Source organism: Betta splendens, chromosome 1 (assembly GCF_900634795.4).
Source record: "Betta splendens chromosome 1, fBetSpl5.4, whole genome shotgun sequence".
In the NCBI taxonomy this organism is placed as follows: Eukaryota; Metazoa; Chordata; class Actinopteri; order Anabantiformes; family Osphronemidae; genus Betta; species Betta splendens.
In genome coordinates, this window is record NC_040881.3 from 9,242,620 (window position 1) to 9,268,468 (window position 25,849).

General features: G+C 47.2%; 3 protein-coding genes across 11 annotated transcripts in view; all 3 read right to left on the bottom strand.

The window, feature by feature from the left end:
* Positions 1-552: 552 nt before the first annotated feature.
* On the bottom strand, positions 553-11,499 carry LOC114856021 (transcription activator BRG1). Of its 7 annotated transcripts, none has more exons than XM_029151638.3 (34): positions 11,343-11,499; positions 10,530-10,786; positions 10,178-10,310; positions 9,142-9,690; positions 8,934-9,032; positions 8,578-8,836; positions 8,370-8,496; positions 8,123-8,296; positions 7,862-8,035; positions 7,617-7,790; positions 7,484-7,531; positions 7,241-7,371; positions 6,986-7,043; positions 6,797-6,906; positions 6,540-6,687; positions 6,297-6,460; positions 6,143-6,209; positions 5,914-6,024; positions 5,599-5,841; positions 5,390-5,503; positions 5,209-5,316; positions 5,049-5,135; positions 4,918-4,964; positions 4,675-4,841; positions 4,332-4,495; positions 3,972-4,199; positions 3,777-3,854; positions 3,464-3,682; positions 3,120-3,382; positions 2,882-2,990; positions 2,686-2,787; positions 2,423-2,555; positions 2,158-2,297; positions 553-2,027 (listed from the first exon to the last, which is right to left on the bottom strand). In XM_029151638.3, the coding sequence occupies exons 2-34, from the start codon at positions 10,746-10,748 to the stop codon at positions 1,992-1,994; spliced, it is 4,983 nt and encodes a 1,660-aa protein (XP_029007471.1). In that variant the 5' UTR covers positions 10,749-10,786; positions 11,343-11,499; the 3' UTR covers positions 553-1,991. The 7 variants fall into 7 exon arrangements, with proteins under 7 accessions (XP_029007471.1, XP_029007454.1, XP_029007462.1 ...); XM_029151621.3 differs by having other exon boundaries at positions 3,939-4,199; XM_029151629.3 differs by having other exon boundaries at positions 7,484-7,534.
* A 384-nt stretch (positions 11,500-11,883) lies between these two features.
* atg4da (autophagy related 4D, cysteine peptidase a) lies at positions 11,884-17,423 on the bottom strand. Its single transcript, XM_029168047.3, has 12 exons — positions 17,046-17,423; positions 16,665-16,730; positions 15,880-16,146; positions 15,674-15,757; positions 15,259-15,432; positions 14,678-15,029; positions 14,492-14,556; positions 14,255-14,406; positions 13,880-13,958; positions 13,424-13,500; positions 13,184-13,303; positions 11,884-13,080 (listed from the first exon to the last, which is right to left on the bottom strand). The coding sequence occupies exons 3-12, from the start codon at positions 16,094-16,096 to the stop codon at positions 12,901-12,903; spliced, it is 1,500 nt and encodes a 499-aa protein (XP_029023880.1). The 5' UTR covers positions 16,097-16,146; positions 16,665-16,730; positions 17,046-17,423; the 3' UTR covers positions 11,884-12,900.
* A 293-nt stretch (positions 17,424-17,716) lies between these two features.
* The window catches only part of LOC114866095 (microtubule-associated serine/threonine-protein kinase 1), a 53,649-nt gene continuing 45,516 nt past the window's right edge, over positions 17,717-25,849 (bottom strand). For all 3 annotated transcript variants that reach the window (XM_029167881.3, XM_029167931.3, XM_029167796.3), the window contains 8 exons: positions 25,319-25,482; positions 24,141-24,385; positions 23,675-23,932; positions 23,355-23,587; positions 23,059-23,181; positions 22,748-22,884; positions 22,469-22,656; positions 17,717-22,321 (listed from right to left, as the gene is read on the bottom strand). In XM_029167881.3, coding sequence (XP_029023714.1) covers positions 20,616-22,321; positions 22,469-22,656; positions 22,748-22,884; positions 23,059-23,181; positions 23,355-23,587; positions 23,675-23,932; positions 24,141-24,385; positions 25,319-25,482 — 3,054 coding nt within the window. In that variant the 3' untranslated portion in view covers positions 17,717-20,615. The remainder of the gene's footprint in view (positions 22,322-22,468; positions 22,657-22,747; positions 22,885-23,058; positions 23,182-23,354; positions 23,588-23,674; positions 23,933-24,140; positions 24,386-25,318; positions 25,483-25,849) is intronic.

Below are 25,849 nucleotides of genomic sequence, written 5' to 3' on the forward strand. Positions count from 1 at the left end.
GATTACAGCCAACATGTAAAACACACACGTGAAGGACTTACAGACAGTCAGGCCTTTTTACTGTTGTGGAAGAAAGAACTGTATGTTTTAATAAACGATAAATATATTTCTAAAATACAGAAAGGTTATAAAAATTATGGAGTCCATTGAGTATAAAGCTTGGTTGTCATGTGGATAGAGTCTTTGTGTATTCACATATTCCTACAACCATATATTATCAGTAGTAAAACTATTTTGATTCTAATTTGAATATTTCTGAAGCCTTTCCTCTTTTCAGATACCCAAAGATTCTCTCCGCGTGTATGTGAGCGCTCCCCCTAGCGGCAAGAGAGGAGAACTACACCAAAAAGCTCTGAGCTGTTGCATGTACAGGATTCAGATCTAACAAAAGTAAAGTGAATGTTGGAAATTTTTTAATTTTTATATTATTCAACAAACAACATTACTGGTTTCTTATAGCTGTCAGCATCCAAGGGGAGCTGTTATTTTCATTTAGGATTAATTTGTTACTTATATCCTTGGGAGTTGTGTAAAAATGTCAGGACCCAAATATTCTCAGACAGAACAAATCTTTTCTTTTATTATCATTTACTATAGCAAAAGCAGCCGTTTCCTTAAAACAAGAGATTCAAACCACAGCAACTTTCACTTTTACTGTGGTTTATTGTTACGCTTCGAGTTCCAGCGACAGTGACACAACACAGACACATCGTGGTAATCTAGTGGCGAAAACATGGATGCTTTGGTTGTATGTTCTTCAGTCTAGTAGCATAATGAGAAAAGTACAGTACTGAACTCGTGTTCTGTCCACACACGTGCATTAACATTATACTTAAAAAGAAAAACCTCTACACAGCATATCCAACACCGTACAGCCATCTGGCAATCACAAGCAGAGAAGAGCCGCTGTCCCTCTGGTCCTTTGTCTTGAAATCAAAAGCATAAATGATTCAAAAGCAGGAAACACAACACGACTAAAAAAAAAAAAAGAAAAATCAAGAAAGAATCAAAGTTACAGTACCAATTGAAATACGACCTCATGATTCTGCAAATCTACAATCAACAGTAATAAGTGCTCGTATTGGAAGTGTAACAAGTAAGCAGCAAGGCGGAGTAGGTTGTTTTCGTACGGTCACATATGTACAACACTGCAGCCTCCGCTCCGTGAGCCGTTGCTCAAGAGCCCGCGAGGCGCCTGGAAACGCCCCGCGCCCACGGAACGGCTGGATCTAAGGTGCACACGCGCCTCCACAGCGACGCCCGGCCGAATCCTCGTGCTCACGAGTCCATAGCTGCGCTCATTGAGTGGCTTAAAAGGCAGCGTGATCTGTAATTATTAACTGTCAATAACCTTTTAGTAGTGTACAACTACATCAGAGCGTCATAAACCATCAATAAATCTGTGTTTACAGTTAATTTGCTTCTGTTTCTGCAAAATAGGGGCGATAAAGTAAAGTTAGCAGTTACACTGAGAAATCTTCTCACACAAGAATACGGCACCCGATTAAGAATATTTATTAGCACAACGGTTTTAGTCAAAAGTTCTCTCAATAAATATTAATTAAATAATTAATGAAAACGTTTAAAAAATGTGCACTGAAGTGTTTGTTCTTGGTTCTGGTGGTTTGGTTATTTTCATTGAGCTGGAAATCCTATGAGCAATAATAGATTTCAATCTACATGTAAACGGAAGAGCTGTTCATGAGGTTCATTCAAGTCGTTCCTAAACAGCTGCACACAAGTCCTTCTAAAACTCCTCTTACACAAAACGTCGTTCTCCAAAACTGTCCCCTTAGTGTTTGAACCTGGTTCAACGGAGCAGCACAGTGCAGTTAGACAAACGTATTAATACAACATTATTGTTCCCATGTCACATTACAGCATAATTAATGTTGTTTTAGTCATTTGACCGAGGGTGGATGGAGCTGGTGGAGCCATGTTTACTGTGTATGTGGTGTTCGGTGAGCTGCTTCCTGATCAACACAGTACGTTCAGGAGTCTTCGTCGGTGGCACTGGGGGAGCGCTCCTGCGACAAACATCACAAGGCACAAGAGCCATGTTTTGATGAATCAGACATGGGCCTCTGGAGGTAAATGTGTGATTCCTCCCGACTGCTCCTGTTGTTTTGCACAGCATCGGGGTCTGTTTTCACGTACCTCCTCCTGCTCGTCCTCAGAGTCGTCATCGCTGACCACAGGTTTGGCTCTGGTGCGTCCGGGCCGCCGGCTGCGAGTCTTCCCTCGATCCCCGGCTTTCTCCTTTCTGCCCAGACGGATCTTCACCTTTACTGAGCGCGCTGAGGAACAGAGCGGCGTAGAGACTGAAATGCTGAGTCGCGCTCTTCCCACGACATGATCGCGCACCTACTGAAAAACAGACTCACACATTCTCAAGCAACACGATCACACGCTGCCCACTTACATTCGGACTCTGACCCTTCCTCCTGCTCTTCCTCCTCTTCCTCGCTCTCCTCTCCGTCGCTCTCCTCCTCCTTCTCAATCTTCTGTCTCAAACTGGTGAACACCGACTGGAGGACGATGGAGTCCTCGTAGATCTGCTCATGTGAAACAAACGGGACCAGAAAACATCAGTTTGTTATCATCACCGTGCCCTTGAAGTAACATTGCTGATTTGGTATGAGGGTAAAATCATCCCTTAAATACTAAATGGAGGCTCTGGCTCACCAGTGACCCCTCCAGGTTGAACGTCTGAGCATTTTGGAACAGCAGCATCACGTCTCTCTCCAGGTCGCCCAGACTTCGGTAGCGGTGACTTCGAATCCTCTCCTAGTTTTGGAAAATGAGCAACAGATGCACTTATTATGTACCAATAATGTAGAAATATGCCTCTAAGCTCTACATGTGTGTCGTAGTGCTGTGCCTTGATCTTCCTGAAGTCCACGGGCTTGCGGATCAGTTCGTAGTACTCCGGCAGCTCCTTGCGCGACGGCAGCTGGATGAAGACCTCGCTCAGCTGACGCCCACTGGCGCTGAAACACAGCATGCTATTATCCAGGTGGAAAAAAACAGGCCTGGTAAAACATCCGTTTAGGACACGTCAGGTCACGCTTTGATTTCCTCCTACTGCGTGTTGTGCGCTTTGTCCGCCGGTTTACTACCTGTCTTTGTATTTGATCACGGCTTCCACTATCTTCCTCATCTTCTTGGTGAGGACAGGTGGGTTGGGGGAGAGCTTCTCAGCGGGGGGGCGGCCCCGCTTCCTCTGTCTCTTCCCGTCGTCGTCCTTGTCCAGTCGCCCCCGTCCCCCCGAGGAGGAGGAGGGGCCCTGAAGGTCCAGGTCGCGGTCCCGCTTCCTCTTGCGGGTGGTCTTCTTGTGGCGAACCTCCTCCTCCATCTCCTCCAGGGTGCCCTCCTCTATCGCCTGCACGGAAGGCAAGAGAATTATTTCGATGCTTTGCAGTTTGCCTTTAGTTCCGTTTCACAGCTCCGATCTCTTTTCAACCTTCAGCCACTGCTTCTCTGTCAGTGAATCGCTGTAGTCCACCTCCTTTCGCTGCCGAGAGCCTCGTCCAAACATTTTCTCCTCTTCCTCCTCGCAGGTCAGCCGCTCGACCTCCGCGTCGTCCTTCATGATCCAGGTGGGCAGCTCGTCCTCCTCCATGAGGCGGGGCTTTCGCCGCGGGTTGCGGGCCTCCTCGCGGCGCCGGTCCAGGTCCATGCGCTTCGGGGGGGAAAGGGGGATGGAGCGAAGACACAAAAGAAGGACTTTGGTTCAGTTCGATCTGTGACCCTGACTTGAAAACCCAGGCTTTTACCATGAACTGCTCAAACTCCTCTTCGCTGCGGGCGATCATCTGGTTGACGGTCTCGTCGTCCGGCACCTCGTCCTCCTCCTGGATACAGCAGACACACATTGGCAAGCAGAGCATAAGACAGCACACTCCTTGAAATTGTGTGTCGCTGGTGCACGCACACACATTCATGCGTAGACACACTTCTTGGCCCCAGACCTCATCTTGCTCCTCGTGCTCCAGGATGGCCTGTAGGAAGGCCCTGCGCTCGTGACTGGAAGACTTCTGATCAAACATGCCGGCCTGGATGACTTTCTGATCCACGTTCAGTTTATACTTGGCCGCAGCCAGGATCTTCTCCTCAACACTGTTGACAGTGCAGAGACGCAACACGCGCACCTCGTTCTGCTGGCCGATACGGTGGGCCCTGTCCTGAGCCTGCAGATCCTGGCGCACGCCGTCGGGAAGGAAGAGAGAATTAGCATAGGTTCAAATGTCCTGCAGGAGCGAAGCCCTAACTGCAAACGTTAAATGCAGCTCCATTGGTGCTGTGTGCATTTGGATACCAGTGGATCCCACCTGATGTGGGTTCCAGTCAGAGTCAAAGATAACCACAGTGTCAGCAGACTGCAGGTTGAGGCCCAGGCCTCCAGCTCTCGTGCTCAGAAGGAAGATAAAATACTCTGACTCTGGGTCATTGAATGTCTTCAGTAACATTCCCCTGTCTTCAGCCTTCGTGGTGCCTGAGACGTAGGTGATCAGGGAGAAGACAAAGGTTATTAGGGGAAAAACAACGTTACCTATCCAGCCAAAACGTCTGCATCCCTATAAATGTGGTGGAGGCGCTGTGTTCGGGTCACAGTCTGCCCCTGAGGCGACGAATCCAACCCCTGACCACCAGGAAGGACGAGACCAGCCTCACCGTCCAGCCGCAGATACTTGAAGTTGCGATACGCAAAGTAGTCCTCCATGATGGTCATGAGGGAGGTCATCTGGCAGAAGAGCAGCACCTTGTGGTTGGTGGCTCTCAGCTTGGGAAGGATTCGATCCAACACCTCAAACTTTCCCGACGCTCGATACAGGTCCGGACTGAGACAGCGGAGGACAGAACGCTTCACATGCGTGATCTTGACATATGGTGAATGTGACACACAGGAGCACCTACCCCTGAACTATCCCCCCAGAGAATCCTAAATGTTCAGAGAACGACTCCTGCGAAAGACAAATGCAATTAACTGTACCAATAACTGTGTCTATACGTGAAAGGGCTTTGTATAAATACACACAAACTCCTACCTCTATCTGCTGGAACATGTAGGGGTGGTTGCAGATCTTCCTCAGCTGCATGATGGTGTTCATCAGCGTCTTGGTGCCGCCTTTGCCCTGAGAAATGAAACGCACCGCGTGCTTAAGTGGAGACAACACAGGTCTACGGGCTTTAGAGGCCACGGCTCACTTTCTTATCCTTCTCCGATCCGTCGGTCAGCAGCACCCCCTTGGCCTGCATGTGTCTGTACAGCACCCTCTGAAGAGACGACATGTCGCATTTGATCACGTACTCCACCTGAAGGAAGGAAGGCTGGGTTAATGAAAGGTCGGAGGATGCTGACGGGACAAGCAGCAGAGGGGAAACGTGCCTTCTCCGGAAGCTGCGCCTCCACTTCCTTCTTTAGTCTTCGCAACAGGAAGGGCCGGAGCACTTTGTGAAGACGGCGGATTATTAAAATGGTCTCCTCCTCATTCAGGTCCACCTGCAGTAGAGACGTAGGAGGAAACAGCCGTTGGGTGACAGACAAAGACCTGTCCGACTTGCAGACGCTTCCGTTACAGCGAGGGCCCCCCGCACCTTCTCTCCAGTCATGGCGAACGGAGCGTTGAACCACTGCTCGAACGTGCTGCAGCTCTTGAAGATGGTGGGCAGGAGGAAGTTGAGCAGGGCCCACAGCTCGGGCAGCTTGTTCTGCAGGGGCGTGCCCGTCAGCAGCACCCGCCGCGGGGCCAGGTAGTGGGTGTTCAGCACCTGGGTCAGTTTGCAGTGGTGGTTCTTCATGCGGTGGCCCTCGTCCACGATCATGTACTTCCAGCGGATCTGGAGGAGGAGGAGGAGGTGAGGAAGAACAGGGCAACGCCAGCCTCTCGCCGCTGCCACAGCCCAGCTCACCTTGGCCAGTACTTGCTTATCCTTGATGATGTACTCGTAGGTGGTGAGTAAAACGTTGAACTTTCCACTGCGCAGTTGAGGAACAAAGGCTCGTCTAGCAGCAGGAGACCCCTGAAAACCAGAGAGACCGAATCACAACTACTACGAACTACGAACACTGACTGGAGCAGGTTGTTGCGTGAGCGGTATAAATGTTATATATTTGTGTATCGTTACTACTACAACTCACCTTGTAGGACACTTTGACAACTGTCGGTGCCCATTTGTCAAACTCATACACCCAGTTGGAAAGAGTCCTGTTAATAACACACAGCTTGGTTGTCGTTAAATTACAAAGCCATATGTTTTAGCTACGGGAAAGAAAAAAGCATCGGGCGGCTTACGACAGGGGCACAATGATGAGGTAGGGTCCGTTGAGCCGCTTATGCTCCATGAGGTACGTGATGAGAGCGATGGTCTGGATGGTTTTTCCCAGACCCATCTCGTCCGCCAGGATCCCATTCAGGTTGTTGTTGTAGAGGGAAACCAGCCACTCCAGACCTTTAATCTGACACACACGGAGCCTCCATTAACCCCACACTTGAACCGGGTCCCACAGCGCGAGGGCTCCGTTCGCCCGCTTTTACCTGGTACTGTTTGAGCTGCCCGTTTATCAGCAGGGTCGACTGTTTCTCCACCTTCTCGGTGACGGCGTGAGCCACCGAGTAGTACGACTGGAGGCCTCGGGCAAACGCTGCGCCGCTGTACTCGTCGTCCACATCCTGCTTAGCGTTTCTGCAGAGTCAGGAGAGCTATTAGGCCGACGTGTTTAGAATAAGCAGGTGCATGCTAGCTGGTTAGCCCCCAGAGTTCCATACATACAGGACACAGTATTTGTACTCACTCGATGATATGCCGCACATCCACCTCTGACACATCCTCGCTGTCCGGGTCTGTGATCTTCTTCTTTTCTTCTACGGGTGCAGACGAAGGCTGCGGCTCCTCCTCCTCGTCCTGCCAGATGTTAAGACCAGCGCTTCGTCAGTAGGTGAGAGCAGCAGTGGCTGCAGAAATGCTGGGCTAAAGCACAAACCTCCTCCTCTTCCTCCTCGTCGCTGTCTTCACTGTCAGAGCGAGGGGCCACTTCATAACTGGACGATATACATCCACCATCAAAACAAAGCAATTTCAGCAATTCAAGTCGGCCTAAAATCACTGCAGAGGCTCCTCTCACATGTCATTTGTCTCATACAAAGGAACAACCTCAATGTCAGGGGCCTTCGCGAGCTGTAACACTCATACAGTAACTGACAGGACATGAAGCAGTTTGACACTCTGACTTCCTCACCCAGGGTTCATCTCCAGCCAGGTCTCCAGCTGTCCCGCCTTGGGAGCGTCCAATCCCGTCAGGATGTTCCCACTGTCCACGTGGATGACCTTCACCGGCAGGTCGCTCATCTGGCTCGTCTCATCCAGAGGCTGCGGGGACGAGGGGGGGGGGGTGGATCACGCAGCCTGGATTTAAATGGTGGCCAACGGCCGTGATGGTTGCTCTAGTGTGTGTGGCTGCAGGGCTGCTGCCTCAGCTCACCTCTCCATCAGGGCCCAGAGCAGGAGCCTGACCCTCAGCACTCTCCATCTGCTAAAAGGCGACAACACGTGTCAGAATAGGAAACAAGCGCGGGTGTTTCGAGCTCGACTGCTGCTCCGACGCTCCACCACACCTTCTTCTTTCTCTTCTTCTTCTTCTTCTTCTCCTTCAGGGCCTGAGCGGCTTTGTGCGCCCGGACCAGCTCCGTGAGGTTGGCCACGTACTCGTCGGTCTGCTGCAGCAGGTAGGCCAGGCGCTTGTCCTTCTTCTGGTCGATGAGCTTGCGGTAGCCCTCCTCGTCCTCGGCCTGGGGGGGCAGACGCATGCAGAGTTAGGGGGAGGAGGGGGGGAGCACAGTGAGGTCGTCAGTCTTCTCACCATGAGCCGCCGCATCCGCTCCTTCTCAATGCGCTCGTTCTCCTTCTTCTGCTCGCGCTCGGTGTTCGCATGGTAGGTGCCCACGGCTTTGGTCAGTTTCTGGATTTTGCCGGTGATGGAGCGGTGGTACTCTTTAAAGTCCTTGGCGTGCTGGAGGATGCTGTTGAGGTACTCCTGCAGTTAGGAATTAAAAAAAAAAAAAAAAAAAGTCAGCCAGCGAGCGCACAGACGTGACGGCCGTGGCAGATGTGACTCCCTCACCTGATGCTTCTGTCGGCGCTTGCGCTCCTGCTCGATCTTCTGCTGCTTCTCCAGCTTCTCGGTGATGCGGGCCTCGCGCAGGGACTGCCGCTTGCTGCGCTTGTAGGCCTTGGCGTCGAGCGCCGTCTCCAGCGCCGTGTCGCGCCGCATGCACACCACCACCTCCTGGCGCAGCTGTGGAAGGCAAAGCGCTTTAGTTCGCGGCGGGCGCGGCGGCGGCGGCGGCGGCGGGGACGCTTCTACATGCCTGTCTCTGGAAGTTCAGCAGTCGAAGGGCCTTGAGCTCTATGGTGGCCTTGGTGCGCAGGTCCCCGGCCAGGGAGCCCGGCAGGTTCTCCAGCTCAGCAATGCGATGGGTGATACGCGCCTGTAGCCTGAGGGACACAAAGTTCGTCTCCTGATGACGCTTCAAGACACCTTTCGAACACTCGTGACCGCCTCAGCAGAGGTTCTACCTGTACTCCCGTTCCTGCAGGATCTCCACTGGGTCGAGGCCGCAGGGCTTCTGGATGGGGGTGATGCGGTTCTGCTTGGCGTGGTAAGGCATCATGGGAGTAGGCTGGGCTGGCTGCCCGGGGGACTGGGTCTGTGGAGGCATCACGGGTGAGGCGGCGGGAGGAACCGAGGGCGGCGCAGGGGAAGGGCGCCCCGTGGGCTGAGGGGGGATCAGCTTTTGGGGTGCGTTTGAGGGCGCTGCTGCATTCACCATTGGGCCTGATGGGTCAGAACAGAATACAGCCTTACTGTGGTGTTTCCAGGCGCGGGGGCCAGGCTTTATGTGACCTTACTAAAGCAACACATGACCACATACCTTCAGGCCAGGACTTCGGGGGACCATTTGGGTTTTGCCCCTGCATCCCAGCTGGCGTTCCTGACGGGCCCGGTGGAGGCATGTTGGGCCCGATCATACCTACAGAGACGTGACACATTATCTCTAGTCTACAAAGGCGTTCATTAAATAGCCTGTTGAAAATGTCAGCTCCAGTTACACACAAGCATGCTGTAGATGAAAGGCTCACCGTGAGGGCGGTTATAGCCTGAGCCCATCGGGCCAGGTCCTGGTCCTGGTCCAGCTGGGCCACCTCCTGGTCCACCTCCAGCTCCAGGAGCCAGGGTGGGCATTGGCTGCTGCATCCCAGGCATTGGCCTCTTCCCTTGGACAGCCATCTGGAGGTGGTCTGGCAGCGGCTGCCCCCGGGCCAGCATCTTATAAGCCATGATCTGGGCTCTGAGTTGATGGAGTTGGTTCTGGTTGAAGGGTGTGGGCCCGGCGGGGCCCCCGGGGCCTGCGGGGCCACCGGGATCCAGACCAGGTCCGAGGCTGGAGACGTTGGAGCCGAGGCTGGGTCCGGGGCTGGGTCCCGGCCCAGCGCTGACTGGAGGGACGTGTCGGTTATTAGCGCCCAGCGCGTGCTGGTCTCCACTGGGCCCATCCAAAGGTGTAGAGGCGGAGCCGGGGCCGCCGGAGGAGGAGGAAGAAGAGGACGATGTCATGAGGGGACCGGATGGAGGTCCGTTTGAAGGGACGGGGCTGGAGTGGTCAGAGCCGCCTAATGGAGAGTGGTACCCTGAAGACGCAGAGCATTAGATTAGTGACATTCAAGCTCTGTACGGTCATTTAACAACCTGATAATATCCATGAGAAGCTTAACAGATTCAACGCCTACTCTCATAGGGAGGCGCGCATGTGTGTTTGCGCTGTCTACGCGTCTCCAGGCAACAGAAAGCTACTTGTTTGGAAGCGGTTGACACGTGTGGAAATCTTATTTAAATCCTGTCATTTCACGTTATTTCACAATGTTTAAAACCCTGTCTCACAAATTTTAGTTTGTTTGTTTGGTTGACGTCTATCACTGCTATTTTCTGGGCAAGTGGAACGAGCTGTGTGATACCATTTTAGGAAACATATGAAACTATGCACAGTAAAAGCATCTAATGCGTGTGAAAGCACAGACTATTGCGAGACACTCCCTGCTGTGCGTGACCACATCAGACACATTAGCACACCTTGTGTTTTTGCACAACGCTGGGAAACATTGCTAAAGGCGCGTGTACCTTGCGAGTGCTGGTCCAGAGGACTGGGCGGTGGACCCATCCCGCTGTGCCCGCCCTGTCTCATAGACAGTCCCTTCATCTGACTGAAGCGGCTGTCCTCACTGATGCTCTTCTCGTGCATGGCTTCCATCGGCTTGGGAGAAATCGGAGTCACGACAAAACACTAGACCATCAGCAATTATTACTCTCTAATATTCAGTCATAAACTGTACATACAAATGTAGTTTTTACTGTATGTGGCTGAATGTTAAATAAAAAAAAATATGTTTAAAAAATATATAAAAAGGAACTGTAATAATTAATCTTGACTCATTGTGGGGAGCTTCGGCAGCTGTTGCTTGTGCATCCTTACTTTGTGCAGAGGGTGCATGTTTTCCTGGGTGCCGTATCCAGAGGGACCAGGCTGGGAATGCCCAGAGGAGGGGGGGCCTGGGCTGGGGCCCATCATACTGTGAGAGGAGCCGGGGGAAGGCCCGGGGCTTGGACCCAGCATTGCATTAGGGGAAGGACCCGGACCTGGGGAAGGACCCGGGCGAGGGGTGCCCCCCATGGGGGGATCCGGAGTGGACATTTTCTTGGATGTCCCGCCCCAGGATGAGCAGCTGGGACCTGGGGGGTAAGTTAAAAGAAGTGGGAGTGAAGGTGAGAGGGAGTGGCACAAGGGAGGAGAACGATTAAAATGCTGGTTGCATTATTTAGGGTTTAGTAAATAAAACCAATGAAACGGTGGCGACAACGAAGCTTGACGTCAAAATCCAACTATGCGTTTTTCCATAAGCAAAGTGAAAGCAACGTCTTTGCAGGATTATGGGTGAACGTTGTCCACCGCCTGTCAGAATTAGACCGCGTTCTCCTGCTGCGCTGCGCCAAATCACCCGTTGCGCGCATATGCAATTACGGCTGCAGGGTCTACGCCTGAACTTAAACTGAACGCAAGGGCACACGTTAAATTATGCACGAGCCGCTGCTGAAGGGAACGTCCAGAGCCGGAGCATGAAAGGGTGCTTGGTTAAATATCAAAAAAAGGGGAATGGCGGACTGTGCTTGTGCGACTGACCTACCCGCATCACCGGCGCAGGCAGCGCTGGCTGCACGTCTGCGCTCCCGGCTTCAAATCTGCGGAGATTAAGGAACGCGTCGCAGTTGCATCAATTAGTCTACTCACCCTCTTTGTAATCTGCCTTCAAGCGTTGATTTGTTTCACCGACGTGGCTCGAGCGCCCCCCTCCTCTGCTCCTATGACCGAATGTCTAGTCACGGCTGTCGCGCAACGCGCATGCGTGCGCAGCGGCACCAAGGCTCCGCTCACTGCGTCGACTCCGGGATGTGGTTCGGTACAGGTGCGCACGCGACTGTTTTCACCGGCGCTTTAAACACTAGGACACGAGGCTGCAGATTGTATCAAAAAATCAAGTCAGCCGTTTATAAGTTATATATAGAATATAGGTTATTATAGTAAAAAAGTAAAAAGTTAAAAAAGTAGTATATAAAATTAATTTTATGTACAAAACATCGAGACAATACAGCTCTGTACTGTACTCGTTTGTGTCTTAAATATATTGAGAATTAACAGTAGCAATTCGATTTCATTTAAGTATTGCCAAAAAAAAAATTATCACTTAAGTGTCTGCCTGTGTAAAACTAATAATATTATTAGACAGGTACACTAAAAAAATGTAAGTCCATAAAGTATAAAACAAGTCAGATTTGATTCCAGTGTTTAAGGTTTAATCATGACATCACACATAAAAACTGTAGTGCAATTAGAGGCATTAGGCGTCATATAAAAAAGACAAACAAATCCCAAATGACATCGCCACAGCAGCTTGAAGATCCAGTGAACTGAGGTCCTATTGACCTATTAACTTTGCCAAATAAAATCCAGAATATAAATTAAAAACTCTGAAAGAAGAAAAAGAGACACCAAAAAGAGTCCAGTATTTGCAAATTTAACTTCAGATAAGTTTGTAAACCTGCTTAAAAGCCACAGTTTAACAAAGTAAAGACATTCCTCTTCTTTAGGAAGTGTAACAGTAAACGTTTGTCAGGGTTTCATATTCTCAGTGATAAATAATGAAGAGACCACCGTGTGCCGAGGGCCGGACTGAATTTACAGCTCTTCTGGATGCTCTGGAAAGAAAACGATTCTTAAATACAGCATTACAATTTTTAAAAAGACAAAACAAACTACAACAAGGTCACACTAACTCACGATCAAACACACATTCGTAGCCCAAATGAATGAAGTCGAAGAATGAACAAGATGATGTACAACAGCTGGAATATAATACAAGCTAGGAACAACACCAGGCAGCAGTTCGCCCATCCAGTCAGCGTATTGTCTGCCATGTAGATCACAGCTTAAATCAATGTGAAAACAGTAGCTGAAATCCAGTTGAAGAATGGAGAGGAGCTTTACTTTGCTCAGAGCTTGTCTTTAAGCTTTGTAAGGTCTGATTAAATTACACTTCTAAGCGTAATTCACTTGAATCCATGCTTTTACTCAGTAAAAAAAAAAACACTCCACCCAGCCATCCTGTTTTGCTCAGTTCAACAATGTGCACAGGTGTGATAAGAGGAGCCGCAGTTTTTGTCTTCGTTCACCAGAAGGAGCAACAAAGAGTAATGTCCACCCTGCAGCTGCCCTAGCAGCAGAGATGAGTTGGAAAGGTAAGCGTCAGTCTCTGCCCCCTGCAGGTGAGAGGGAGCGTTCTCCTCAGGCTTCACAGAAACACAAACTCATCACTGTTACTTCTGTTGTTGCTCCTGCACCATTGGCCCAGAGGCAGGATGTGAGCTGCAGGTCCACTGTGATTTGTACTCTGGCTGTCAAGTCCATAGTCTTGACCTTTGCCCTCTACAAAGGTAAAGATGGGATACTTCTCCTTAGATGATGACAGCGCCTGGGAAGATAAAAGAACATGAAAGAGACTGAAGCAGAATCAAAGGGAAACATGTCACAGACATGACTCATCCACTGAACTGAAGATATACATTTCAACTCACTACGCTAACAGCAGAACATAGCGACTCAAAGTCCTTTTTGTTCTGAGCGTAAAAGCCAATGGTGCAGCTGGGATCCATACGACTGAAGGGCATCTTCTTGGGAGAAGTACAGTGGAAAGACTGTAGAAGGGTAAAGGCACACAGGTCAGAGTTTAACATCTCTGAAGTCTGTCTAAACTACTACTGAATGAGAAATCACACACAAGGACAAAATGAAAACATGAGAGAAATGAAACAAACCTCCGGTGAGAAGTTCCCTTGTGTGACATCAACCACATTCTGGCAGTAGTGAGGGTCCAGATACAGCAGCTGCTCATCTGACAGACGAGAAGAAGTTAGCAGGAGAAATTAAATCCCAGTAGCACAACTTCACTTTGAAACAGATGAAACACTATTTGATACTGTTTGACATTGAAATTTGCTTGCTTGTCCCATAGAAACATGTAAGAACTGCTGTAGCTGACTGATGATCCCACTGACATTAGCCTTCGTTAATGTCAACCCCAAATGTTTATAAAAATAAAAATAGCCCCATGTTTCTGTTAAATAACCGTCAGTGAGGCATTTATAGGATTGATGGGGGCTGCAGTTCTGTTGTTTTGCCTCAGTTAATTATTAGCAGAGTGTGCATCAAGCAGTGTTAGTTTGACCGCTTATGTTAATTTTTTCAAAAAACATGAAATGGCCGTTTCTCACCTTGGAAGCCGATGAAAAACAGCGAATGCTTCGGTTTCCCCCCGATGATTCCAATACAACAATCCAGCTTCAGGATGTTCTGAAAATGAAAGAAAGTGTTTAATGATCTAGGATTACACTACAAAACAGAAACTATTAAAATGTCATACAAATATTTTATTCAGCAACATATTCCACAAAAAGGCCAAAGCCACAATAAGTTGATGACTTTGCTCATTTGTCTCGTGATTTAGCTAATCGGCCTCTGTGCCCTGTGATCGTCTAGTCTATATTTTTCTTCCTTGTTATTGCTGTTACTGTTTGCTGTGCTATTTTCTCGTGTGATCTGCTGAGTATTTCCAAACTCTTATGTGGCGTCTAGCTGAGTCTACAGACCTTGACACATTCGATGTAAGAAGGGTTGAGGGCCTCTCCTCCGAGCCGGACAGGTACCAAAATGATAACAGACTTCCAGGCTTGGCTCAGTGGATCAGGAGGAGTCTTTTTTGGGGACGTATCACATAGATGAACCACATCGTCTTTATACACTAGAAAAGACAGATACATACAGTACATTGAAACCATTGTCCATGTCTAGGGTACGGGTTTATTTTTATAGTCTATTAATTTCACCTGTACAATCCTGGGCCACATACACTGCAAGGTTTTGGACTACAGAGGCTCTGGCTACAGCTTTCCTGTAAATATAAACAAATATCTTTTGACTGTTTCTACATCTTGCTGTTTCCTCGTGGCTGCTCTGGCAAGTGAAAGAAATTCACAATCAAGTCCTACCTACAGTATAACATGCTTTCTTACCGTAGAATGTGTGCCACTACAGAGGGGCCGTACCAATCACCAGCTTTCTTCCCGGAACTTTTGCCAATTTCCACTAGCTGGTGAACTCCAAAAGGAGCTGAGGGCTGGTCCCCGAACCAGGTAATCAGCTTGTGGTGGATGGACTCTGCCTGCCTGTCCCTTGCAGACTCAGGCCTCTTCCTCTGGCTGCATTTTAGGCCGTGATCACTAGGCAGGGTTTTCTCAGGCGTGTTAGAGCCTCGTGGAGAACTAAAGGAAGGTATGGGGACCCCTCCGGCACGGACCGGGGAGCGTGGTCTAAACACCTCAAAGTCCACATCTGTTAGCTGCTGAGCATCTGGCCAAGCCCAATCTACAAAACAGAAATTTTTTTAAAAACAGGTGGACTGAAGAGCTGTTTATAATTAAGCTAAAAAACATCTCACAGTAGAAATGTTTTGAACAGAACATTAGCTTTCCCTTTCTGGTTGGTCCTTTTACCAGCCTCTCATAATGCGCTAGGTGGTGTTCACATATTGCTCCATGTAAATTTGCAGACTACATACAATGCTGTAGTGACTGTAAAAATGTGTGCAACGAACCTTTCGGCATCAAATGGACCAGGAGCCCCTGTGCCAGTAGCATCTGGCCACTGCGCAGCATACAGCCCCAGCCACAGTCTGTGGTCCAGGTGGAGCCCTCCAGCTGGGGGAAATCCTTCCTGTAGGTTAACCAAATCCTGGAGACAAAAGCCAGTCGGAACCGCTCCACCTCATCTGAGAAGGTTAAGACACAAAGAAAGAGGTGTACGTTAGGTGTGTATACATAAAAGCACATGCGCACACACGCGCACTCACAATGTAAACCGAGCTGGGGTTTTCTCATTTTGGTTAACCAAACACACACACCACTACCTCAATCACATGGGGTCTGAGAGTTTCCTTCATCTTCACAGCGTCAAAGCTGTCAACTTACTGTAAAATACTGACACATAGAAACATACGATTGTGCATTTACCCTCACTGTTGAGCAGAAAGCAGTGTCCCATAACAGTGACTGGTGAAATCTTGTTGAAGGAGGTTTTAGACTTCACAGTCCAGCCTTCAGAAGGAGAGAGAAGAAGACAATAATAAGCTGGCAAAAGGAATTTGATGAATGTTGACTGTGATTTCATAGAATACAGACACCTATAAATTCTACATTCTCCAGGAGTAACAACAAACCATATTTGACGTTGTTCCAGGCCGACATTAGTTTGGCTTTCAGTTTGTCCATCTCATCAGGCTCCCCGGGGGCCTCTCTACTGGGATCAGGCGTCTGAGGCGGCCTGAGACCCAAGCTGCTTTGCCGCTCCATGCGCTGCTGTCTCTGGCTCTCCAACAGCTCATCCTGCATCACCACCCCTACGTATTGTGCCGTTGTGGGGGAAACAGAATTCATGTCGTCTAGCCCTCAAACGTGCAGTCTGCTAATCCTCATCGAACACAGACCTGACAGGGGAAAGAAACAAGGGAAAGGAATTTAGGACATCGTAGAAATGACTGCTGGTTAACATTGGTTTATATTTGTAATGCCAAACAAATAGCTTGAATTTAGTTAAAGTCCAGTGAGGACTTCTTGACTTTACTGACCAAGTTAAAGACTCTGGTTATAGGTTACTTTGTAAAGACACCAGCCAGACACCCACCAGGTCTGATGTAGTTTAAAGTTTAAACAGTAGGTTTAAAACAAACTGAGCAATGAAATGTATAACTTTAAACAATGTGTTATTATGCTATTTTATTGTACAACAAAGACATACTCAGTAATAAACATATAATTTATTATTATTAATATAATAACAATATTTGCAACAATATTTGCAACTTAGAGTAGCAGTAAAGACTTGTAGACTTTGAGTCAGGAAATGTAAGTCATGGAATTAAAATTCTCTGAAAGCTATAAATGCAAATCCTCACTTCCTCATACATTTCACAATGCAAAAAAGCTCAAGGAAAGTACCACTGACCTTTCCCTGAAACAGACGAGCACCGGTTTGACAAAACCGTAGTACAAGGCACTCATGGAAACATGTCTGTGGGAAAGAATCATGTGATTAGCATTTGACGTTTTTTTCAGTCTATGTGAAAGTCATCTGATTATGGCCAGAGACCAGCCGTCTCCATTCAGCTTAGCAGAACGAGCTGCACAGCGGCTACAATTAAGGTCTGTCACAGCAGTGCTTGCGAGGCTTTCTGATAATAAGCCTCATAAATTACGTTCAACAACAATTCCTACGCGCGGCATTTTCCTAACAACTCCTAAATTGTGATTTTAAAATAAAAGAAAGGAACCGCACAAGTCGCAGGTCGTCTAGATTTAAAATGGTCACTAGCTAACAAATACGTACCTGTTGTAAAAGCACTGCTTCGGTAACTGGAGGTGCTTTGGCTCATTATAATTGTTCCCTTTCTGATTCCAACAGCAGCCGTTTTTGCAGGTAAACTCACGTTACTAGCTCCTTAGCGAGCCTTACTCCTTCAGACGTTAGCCCCGGCGTTAGCTACCTAGCACTAAGTGGACGGACCACTTAGCCACAAAACGCAGCTGCTATCGGTGCGTTCGGTGGTACTCCGTTTGCCCAACGAGCTACTGTGTCCAAACGACGGACAACATAATCCATCGCACTGCGGCGTATTTTGCTGTCCAGCAAACCGCAGGTTTGTCATGTCCCATTACCAAGAAGACATGTACTTCCTGTTGTCCTTTCCTGACACAACGTCATTGGCTGGTGCGGTCAGATCGAGAAAGCTGATTGGACAGTACTCGGACAGTGGAGATGAGCAGTGTGCTATTGGTTCACACGAATTCGTACATTTATGTAATCTGTAACCTAGGCAACAAATCACATGATAGGAATTAAATAAATAAAAAAGTATTGGCAAAGTATTGGTGATGGTGAAAATCTGATTACACTGGAAGATTTTTATTTAAATAGTTCATCTGAAAATTCAATGTCATATTATGGGGCTCATGAGTAATCATTATGATAGAATCAAAAACATTCAAAGAGATAAAAGGTTTTGAAACAAAGTCAGAATTTTATTTTACTGCACTTCAGGTGGTTGCATTAAAATCACATCGATCACTAACAAAAATGCCCCAGTGGTACAAATGAATACACTGTCAGTGAACAGAGAAATGTGGAATGTCATACTGTATATATATTTGTATATGTATGTAAGTGTATATATATATATATATATATATATATATATATATATATATATATATATATATATATATATAGACTGTGTTCATTCGTAGAATTTATATTTGTATACAGTATATTTATGTTTCTTCTATGTAACTTACACACAACAGCAAATCAAGAGTTCCTTTCAAATAAAGTGCATTTATACTACTCCTTCTGTAGGTAACAAAAGAATTCTTCAAACATGTAACACTAGTATAGACACCACTGATTAAGAAAAAGCTTGAAAGTAAGTACAACAGTTTAATAAGATTACATTATTCTTAGTTTTTTTTAACTTAAATTGGGATTAGAAGAGACCAGATGACACTTTCAGTACTTTAACATAACAGAACTCTTTCTTATCATCGTATATTTCTAAATGTTAATCAGTATTTCACAGGACATACTTAACAGTCATGTGAAGAACACAACAAGAGAAAAGTTTATAATTCAAGTGTTCTTTTGATTAGTACTGCAAATATTTGTCATCAAAAACATAAATGCATATTTACTGTAACTCCATGGCTAATAACATCTAGTCTGCAGTCAGTGCTTTTGGCTTCATTAGGTGAACTGTCATTCCCATGTCACGCGCACACGCACACACACACACACACACACACACACACACACACACACACACACACACACACACACACACACACACACACACACACACACACACACACACACACACACGTTGATCAGTGGACCATGTGAACCTCTGGAGGGCAGTAGAGTACCATGCTTGATGAAAAGTCACTGGTTAGTGCATTTAGTGCTTAGGACCTTTTACTGGTGAATGTAAAATCACTGGTCACCACGAAGAGTCGTTAGGTTCAAGAATGGATTGCTAACAGAATGATTTCTATACATTCTGATGGATTTATATTTAATCATCGTAGTGCACCAAAGGTATGCTAAGCCGTTTGCTTCAAGGCAAACAACAGGAAACTGCTTCCAGCACGACTGTACACAAACCAGCAGCGCAAAAACGCTGCGAGAAAAGTTGGAGGAGAAACATTTAGCAAGTTGAAACCGTTGTACAGACAACTACTTGGTCAAAACTAAAAAAACATCTGTCTTTCAGTCTGCATGGTCAGTTTATATGTTTTGTGGTTAACTGAATCAGTTTATTTAGTTTGGAAAACATTTAATGATATCGCTGACAGAATTACACATTTAACAATGTATCAGTTAAAATCTGGATCATATAATTTAACCTCTACTTTTTACCCATGTCCTTGCACACAGCTGTACTGTATCATGTAAAGTGGACACTGTGGCTTCTGAGATATGGACCATCAGATGATTAAGATCAGTGGGAGAGAAACACAAGTTGTTTGTGTCTTGGGAACATCTTCATCAGTATGTTACACTGTGAAATGTCAGCAATACAGTACATGAATCAGTGTTGGCTGCATAATATGTAACTGTAATATGTGACAACACAATCATTCTGATGAACCTAGAACTAATGTACATACATTTATTTTACATTTTTCACTTTGTATTATGTCTATATGCAAACAATTGAGCCCTTTAACAAATAAATCTGACTCTGCTACAGCAATGACAAATACTTTCCTCATGGGACTCAAATCAACATGTTGTATGTGCTTATAATTATTTATACATACATACATTTGTTAGAAAAAGAAGCAAGTTGCATTTAGAAAACGTGTGGCTGAAACCTAATGGGCTTATGTTTGTTTTCATTTTGCCATAACTCTCGCTAACTTTAGCCGCATAAAAGAAACATACATGGTCACACAGAGTCACCAAAACACAGTAACATCCAAATGAACAGACCACACGGGTGTGGATTTAACTGCATGAAAATGTCCCGCTGACACCGCTGCCTCTGGCGACGCGCTGCAACACGTTGATGTGTGTTTGTGGGTACATGTGTAGGCTACGCTAGCCCTCCTGCCAGAGGGAGATAAGCGCTGAGCCTGAGCTCTGGCCTCCTCCCACTTTGCTCTGCAGCAGGACACAGGCTTCAACAACCAGAAATAGACCCAAGGTGGCTTCTCACCCCCCACACACACACTCATGCAATCCTTCTGTGACAGACAGACCTGTGCCTCCACTGACAGACTGCCTGTGGTGTGGTGCCTTTGTCTGAACGTGCACATCAACAAAGAAATGAGTGAGGCTGGATGAAGAAGCAATGAGCTTAATCGTCCTATTGCTCATCCGCTGTAGCCAAACTGATTCTGTATCTTTTGTATTGTTTGATGAAAATATAACATCCTGACTGTGCCTCGATTTGTTCCACCGTGTCTTTGTGATATGCAGTAAATAAAGAAAGGGCTGATTGAAAGACAAATATAGTGACTGGATTTGGTATTCACAGTATTCAGCATGTTTTGATCAGTAAAGCACTTTTAGACCTCTTGTACCTACTACATGTACAGTACATAGCACATGACATGCATTCACATAGACGCACGCACATACAGTATCTGATGAAGTGTTGCACATCACATCGAGAGTCCCCTTATTAAACAATTTATAATAGAAAATTAACAGTTAATGCACCTTTACAGCAGATTTACTCCTGGTTCTGAGTCAGTGATTGGAATCAATAAATAACGTTTTATATACTCTAAAACTGGAATGTACATTGTTTTTAAGTGCTTTCCTTATGTTGCATTGTTCTTTCCAAAAAAGGCAGCTTTTTTATTTTTTTACTAAAGTACCATTTAGTGACACAGCGGGTCACATTTTGGGTGGGCTGCCGCCTCTTGCAGCCTTCTCTAGCGGCGAGCCAGCAGGGCTTCGGGTCACCACCGCAGCCCCAATGACCCGGCCTCCAGTAGGCGGGTCGCTCTTTCCCGCGCTGCCTCCCTGCCTCTCCTCCACAGCTTTAGTCTGCTGGTCCTTGCTCCGGGCCCCCTCCTGGGAGCCGAGCTTGATTGGCCCGAGGACATTTTTGGCCACCGTGGTCAGCTGGCTGACAAAGCTTGTCTTGTCGCCAGGTGAGACGGGCCGTGACTTACAGAGGGAGGGTCCGCAGAGGGAGGGGGTAACAGCTGTAGGTGAGGGAGAAGGGGAAGGCGAATGCTCCTCCACCACCTCCAGGCGACATTTATCCTCCCAGTCCAGGGTTCCCCGATAGCAGTTGACGGCCCCCAGGCCCTGCCTCACCTTGCTCAGTGTGAGTGGCTGCCCATGTGGTGGAACCACAGGAGGAAGGACCCGAGCTGGAAGTTTAGGACTTTTGGAGCCAAGTTCTGCAGTCCTCAGGTCACTGCTCTCGGCTCCAACCTTTCTCAGGCTGTCACTCATGCCAGATGCTTTGAAGGTTTTGATCATGCTCAGGGGACCTGCTGTCACTGTCCCATTGATACTGAACGATTTCTCTGGAGTAGAAGCAGAGCTTTTACTGAAGGCAGCACAAGGCAAACCAGGCTTGGTCTTGCTGTCACATTCCTCCTTTGGTTCAGTCCTGATCCCCAACTGCTCCTGGGGAGCTTTACCGTTACCATTTACCACACTCTTGGCAGACTTGGCATCTGGTAGCTTTGGAGTTAAATCTGCCTGACCATTGGGGGTATGAGGGATCCTTTCAGGTGCCTGCTGACCAACTAGACTTGCTGTTTTGCCAGAGCTGTAAGGATTTGTAGCTGTAGCAGTTTCAGCACATATTCTGGAGGTGTGTGGGTTGAGGGGTAGCTCACCCGCATGAGGTTTTCTTGTTAATGACTGTGATACAATTGCTCCTATTCGACAGGTCCCGGCCTCTGTCTCCCTGTCTTTATCCCTCTGCCTTCCTCTGTCCCTCTCTTCCTTCTCCCTCCCTGCGAGCAGTGTTTCCCGGCTGAGTGGAGATTCCTGCCTTCCGAGCCTCCTGACGGGCTTCAGCATACCCGTTTCTGGTGTAGTTGATGATGAGGGCAGAGGTGGAGGATTAGGAGGCAAATTTTCCCCTTCTGTTTCTAGCAGGCTCTGAAGCCCAAGCTCACAGAGGAAGGCATCCTTACGGTACTCAGAGTGCTGCACCTCCAGACTATGCTTCCTCAATGGACCTCCTAGCCCTCCTGTAGAACTAGACTGGGTCAGAGGTGAGCCTAGTTTTTCTGCTGATTGCACTCTTTTCAGGAGAGGTGACCGAGGGGGCTCAGCACTCTTGGGCCTGGGTCGCACTACAGGTGGTGAGGAGTGGAGCTTGGCAGGGAAGGACTGGGTGGTGTTGGAGCTCCCCACAGTGTGGCCTGGCAGAGGAGGAGGTGAAGACTGGGTGGGGGATGGTGTGTGGGCCAGTGGAGATAAGGGGATGTTACCTGCAGATTTACAACGGGCAGAGCGATATTGGCGGTGCAGTTTGGGTGAGAGGCCATGCAGGGAGCTGGGCCTCATGTGCTGGGAGGGAGCAGGAGAGTTTGGAGTGCTAGAAGCTGGAGAGCTGCTCTGGGAGGAGGCACCTACATTAACACAGGGTACAGAAAAGATCAATAAAGATACAAAGAGTCAAGGAAACAGCAAATTAAAAAGAATTTAGTTCACCTTATATATAGTATAACCTGGGAGTAAGTACAGTGTGCTTAGGTTTACTCAGTTTAGTGTCTTACCCAGGTATGATGGATCAGGGGTGGAGCGGTAGCCTTGGGTCGGGGATCGGGCAGACAAACTGTGGGTTGGGGACCCGGGAAGACTCTCGCTGGAGGACAGAGAGCGGTTTAAGGAGGACAGGCTGCGGCTGGTGTGCAGAAGATTGGACTGCTTCGTAATTTTACGAAACAAGGAGTTCCGCTTCTTACTGTGGAACACAGAATAAAAAAAGGTTTAAAATTTGAACAACGCACACGAGTTACATTATGAATTACACTGCATAAGCTTTACATAGCTACCTGTCCTGGCTGTCTTTGCCCATCGTCCTCTTGTTTCGTCGAGCCATCTTACACTTGTAGCTGGCCTTGCGGGCAGGGCCCACTTTAATAGAGGTGTTCTCAAACGGTGTAGTTGTCACTGTCACCTTGTTACCGCTCTATACCAGATTGAGCGCATTAAAAAAAATGAACACTGGTAATTACAGCTGGGCTTATAGCTAATTACTGTAACTACCAAACACAGACAAGTAAATGCACAACAGAAGTAATTACTATGGTAATTAATAATTCTATCAATGTACAGTCTATGTCTAAGACCTACTGATTCCTACCTTGAGGATGAGCTCTACCACTTCAGTGTGGACCAGACCGTGTACAGGCTCCCCATTAACATGAGTGATGAGGTCACCAGCACACAGGCCAGCTTCCTGGGCAGGGCCACCGTCCTCCACATGCTGCCAGTACACAAACATTCACAATCATAAAACTGAAAAATAAATTACATAAAGACACATTGAACCATATTTAACAGTAGTTTCAATTTACTAGTTTCTGATTTGAATGATCCTTAATAAAAATCCATTCCTCTCGTGTGATGTGACAACAAGCTCTCCAAACAGTGTCTTACCCAAACAATGTGATGCACACTGTAAATATCGCTGTCTCCAATGTAGACCCTGATGGCCCTGAGGGTAAAGCCGTACTTCTTTCCAGAGCGATGGATAGTGATGGGAGAGCGTAATACACTGACTGCTGGGAAGAAGTCTCTGCTGGGTGAAGAGTCACGGGAAGAGGGGTTGGAGGAGAAAGAGTGGGGAGACATGGGGCTGGCCAGTGGAGAGAAGCCGCCATGCTGCTCCACTGGTGATCCACAGAGGGAGGGGGGAGGAGACGCTGTATTAGTGAACCACAATTTTCCCAAACACCACATTTCCTTGCGCCTCTCACCTGATGGTATAATGACCGACAGGGCTGTGGCAGAAGCGGACTTGATCACTTTGTTGCCGGGTCTGGAGTTGCGTTTCTCTCCATCGCCTGACAAATGCTGGTGGCGCGCCCGACGGATGACCAGATCATTGGTTGCTCGGGGTCCCAGGGGGTCGTAAAGAGGAGTCATCACATCACGGCTGGCTGCTGCCAGGCCTGGAGACAGCGTAGCAATGGTGGTGGTAAAGCTTGGGGTGTCACCAGGTCGAGGTGACTTGTCTGTGAGAATGTACAGAAATGTAAAAATGACTGTCAATAAAGTTTGAAACAGCACCTGGAAATGACAATAGGTATGTATAGGATTGCCTAATAGGGTATAACAGTCAAGCTTTAACCTATCTTGCGTGCTGTTTATAACTTTCTTTTCCTGGTTGTATTTCTTCTCTCTTTTCTCCTCACTAGTGTGAGACCATCAACTGTAACACACCTGCTCCATTGATCTCTTTTAGACTGGTCCTGTGCTCCAGAAGGCTCGACGAGGGAACACTGGTGCCGTCCAGTGAGGTTCCACGAAATCTGATAGGCACCTGTCGGGACAGGGATTCGGGTTCACCCTCTAGGGGTGAGGCAAAACGGTGTGTATCCATCAGCGCAGAGAAGCGCCGTCGAGCACCAAGGGGGGGGCTCGCATCGCCCTCCATGTAGAGGGACTCTGAACATGACAGACGCTTCCTGCAAGAAAGAAACAGGGTCACAAAGATGTTAAAAATCCTGCAAGGCTATAGAGACCATGTAATCATAGGGCATAAATGTTCATAGAATTATATTCAGTACTAGCAGAGCTTTACTTGAACCAAATGATGGACCGGAAGACCAAGTCAGGAGAGATATGAAATGACTGACACTGAAATACATCCAGTTGAAGAGATAAGGTGCTCTAAAATTATTTTTTTAATTAAATCTTGAGTGAGCTGCAGCTGAAAAGAAGAGATGACACAGACATATTCCTACTTGATATAAAAGAAGAGAAAGCTTCAAGAAAACGTTAACATTATAAATGCCTGAGTTTATGAATGTACAGTAAGGAACTAAGTAATGGAGATATCAGAAATCTGTCTAGATCCTCCATCTTCAGTGTTTAAGCTGCAGCATGAACGACAGTACGATGATCTGTTCTGCAGAGGTGTCTTGAATTTTCAGTGTATAAGAATAATTACCACAAGAGTATAGAAAGATAAAGAAAGATAAAGTCAAAATAGCGCTATTGAAAATAAAGCTACATTTGGATTATTCACTACCAATGAAGACAACACTAACATACTGTATCAAAGATATATTGGGTTAATGTGACTCATGTGATTCAGTGAAACATTTCCACTCTCCGTTTTTGGGAGGTGGGATCTGTTGCCTGTTGTTGACTCAAAGTGAGTGTGAACTCTTGCACACAGAACTCTTTTTATACAAGTGACAAAACTGGTGTCAGTGAGACACACACAGTAAGACATGTGAGAGCAAGGTTGCTAAAAGTAAAAAAAAAACAAGGGAAAGGAACCTCCATCTGAATGAGTGGTACTGTACTAACACCCCACCTACTTCAGATGTATGCATCTAACAAAGACAGACAGTGCAACTGAAACCCCACTTTCAGGCGTGCCTGTCACTCACATCTCAGGTGATCCAGTCCTCCAGCTTTTGTCCCTCATACTGAAGCTGCCTAGGCTCTCTCTCTTGGTCACCTTGTCCTCCTGTGGGCCCTTGTGCTCCCGACGGCACACAGAAGCAGTAGCTTTCTGCTCCAGCTGAGACAGATGCTCCATGCTGCTGTACACCTGCAGGGAGACAGCACTAAGTCAATAATTGTTTGGGCTGTTAGGTATTAATAGCTGTGATAAACATGGAAGTTGAAAGTGAATACAGTTAGAGTAAATTATACATTCAGATTGAAGCCAGTAGGTTTTTATAAGAATTTATCTGGCATTATACAGAATCTGCATACACAGTACTCTAGTACTGTAGCTGTTATGCATTTAGCCATCAACCTGTAAAGCTTGCAGTAAAGAGCAAACCATACCATCTTCTAATCTACATGACTCCACTGGTTTTGGGTATACAGTGTATTGTGGATTGATGTGTTAAATTTTTAGACATTTTGGTGTGATCGCAGTCAAAATGTTAAATATTGGCTCAGTGTATTGT